The 2,095-nt window shown below is 30.4% G+C and overlaps 1 protein-coding gene across 1 annotated transcript; it reads left to right on the top strand.

Annotated features, from left to right (window-relative positions):
* The first annotated feature begins 652 nt into the window (after nucleotides 1-652).
* On the top strand, nucleotides 653-1,546 carry LOC122507592 (probable ATP-dependent RNA helicase DDX4). Its single transcript, XM_043620390.1, has one exon. The coding sequence runs from the start codon at nucleotides 653-655 to the stop codon at nucleotides 1,487-1,489; it is 837 nt and encodes a 278-aa protein (XP_043476325.1). The 3' UTR covers nucleotides 1,490-1,546.
* The last annotated feature ends 549 nt before the right edge of the window (nucleotides 1,547-2,095 follow it).

The following is a 2,095-nucleotide window of genomic DNA, read 5'->3' as shown; positions in this document are numbered from 1 at the left end:
ATTTGGAATTATTTAAATGTCGAAGAATCACAAATTCCAATGCTATACAAAGTACCATTCTTTTTTTATTATGTATATTTTTTATTTTTAAAATTGAAATAAAAAAAAATTTTAATCATTTCTCTTTATTGTCAAGAGTAAATTAAGGGCAAAAGTAAAAAAGGCACCTTTCATCTTACTCTTGTTTGACTTTTAAAAATGATTAATAATATAAATTTTTAATGTCGTGATGAGCGCAAATGATGAGGGGAAAAGTAAAAAAGTGGACAGTGACGACAGTTATTTTGTAAAAATTAACGACAGTGACACCACCACTGATGACGAACCCATAATTAAAATTAAAAATGACAGAGACAGAGATGATGACACAGACAATACTGACAGTACTGATAAATAATACTGACAATGATGACAATGATAACAAGGACGATAAAGAAAGATATTATAAAAAAGTAAAAAAATTCACAAGTAAATTGGTTAAAGGTGTGGATTTTTACTTTAAACAAAGAATGAGGATACCGATTGGCAATTTTCTTTCTTATTATTTAATTTTGATGTTTATTCCTCTTATTGTTTTTTTTTATTTATTTTAAACAATAATGTTTATTAGTTTTATTTTTTTTGTAATGTTTAATTTTTTTTTAAGTAAATAATGGAGAATCCCTTGATGAGGATTACGGAAAATGTTCCAGAAGGAATTCACTCCTTTGAGGAAATGAATTTCCAAGAAGAACTTTTAGAAAATCTTCATAATTGCAATTATGAATCGCCAACATCCTTCCAAAAATATGCAATTCCCGCCATTATGGCGGGAATGGATATCATGGCGTGTTCCCCTACTGGAACAGGGAAAACGGCGGCATTTATCTTGCCAATAATTGCAAATTTGGTCGCAAATCCTGCCGATTGTGTCTGGGGTAGGCATTCAATGCCTAGATGTTTGGTGCTGGTGCCAACGAGGGAATTGGCAATCCAAATTGCAAGGGAATTTCGCCGTTTCAGCCAAGGATTGGGATTGAAAGTGCGAGCTGTGTTTGGAGGGGCGATGGCAAAATTCCAAAAATGCAACATGAAGAACGGTTGCGATATACTTGTCGCAACCATTGGCAGATTGCAACATTTCATAGATTTGAGGGTGATTAAATTTAATTTAATTCAATTTTTAGTCCTCTCTCAACCCGACGAAATGTTGGGTTCAAATTTTTTGCCAGAGGTCAGCAAATTGTTGCAAAATACATCCATGGTGTCAGTGGAACATCGGCAAACAATAATGTTTTCCGCAACTTTCCCCGAGGAATTACAACTCGTTGCGGGGAGATTTTTAAAACCGGATTATGGTTATATCACTGTTGGAACGGGTGGAGGTGCCAACCCTGTGATTCAGCAACAATTTCATCGAGTTCCGAAAATTGAAAAAAGAGAAAAATTGACGGAAATCCTTAATCTTGCAAAAGAAATCTTACTCTTATTCTTAATATTACTCTATTGATTTTACTCTTACTCTCTTAATATATCTAATTCTTATTCTTTCCTTTTTTATTTAATTTTCTTCTTCTTTCACTCTTATTTATTTCAGGCTTCGAAGTCTAGTAGCAGGTCAAAAAAAGTGTGGAAAAGTAGCATTTTGGAAGAAAAAAGTGTCCTCTAAATTGAAAAAAAGTAGCATATTAAAAATGAAGTAAAATTAGTTTTTTAAGTAAGAAAATTAAGTGAATATATGTTGTTGTCCAAAAAATTAAAAGAAAAAAATACTAAAAAAAGGAATTCACAAAATTTTTTTTAAATTTTGATTTATAAACATAAAACATGAAAATATAATAGCTTTTTTGTCGATATTTTACATTAGAAAGTTTTATTTACATACACGGTAAATCGTTAGGTGTTAAAATAACACCAAAATAGATTAAAATAACACTAAATTGGATTATTTTAATCCTTTTTGGTGTTATTTTAATACCTAACGATTTACCGTGTAATGAAATGTAATTGTTAATAATACTTAAATGAGATCTTTCATAAGAATTTGTTTTTTAATAACAGGCTCATAATTTTGAGAAGTTAAATTGACACCTTCTGTCTCCTTATTATTTTTTAA

Source organism: Leptopilina heterotoma, unplaced genomic scaffold (genome assembly GCF_015476425.1).
Source record: "Leptopilina heterotoma isolate Lh14 unplaced genomic scaffold, ASM1547642v1 Lhet_475, whole genome shotgun sequence".
Classification (NCBI taxonomy): domain Eukaryota; kingdom Metazoa; phylum Arthropoda; class Insecta; order Hymenoptera; family Figitidae; genus Leptopilina; species Leptopilina heterotoma.
This window is presented reverse-complemented; position numbering and strand designations above follow the sequence as displayed.

Excerpts from the sequence above, each read along its gene's own strand:
- LOC122507592 (XM_043620390.1), top strand. The coding sequence starts at position 653 with ATGGAGAATCCCTTGATGAGGATTACGGAAAATGTTCCAGAAGGAATT.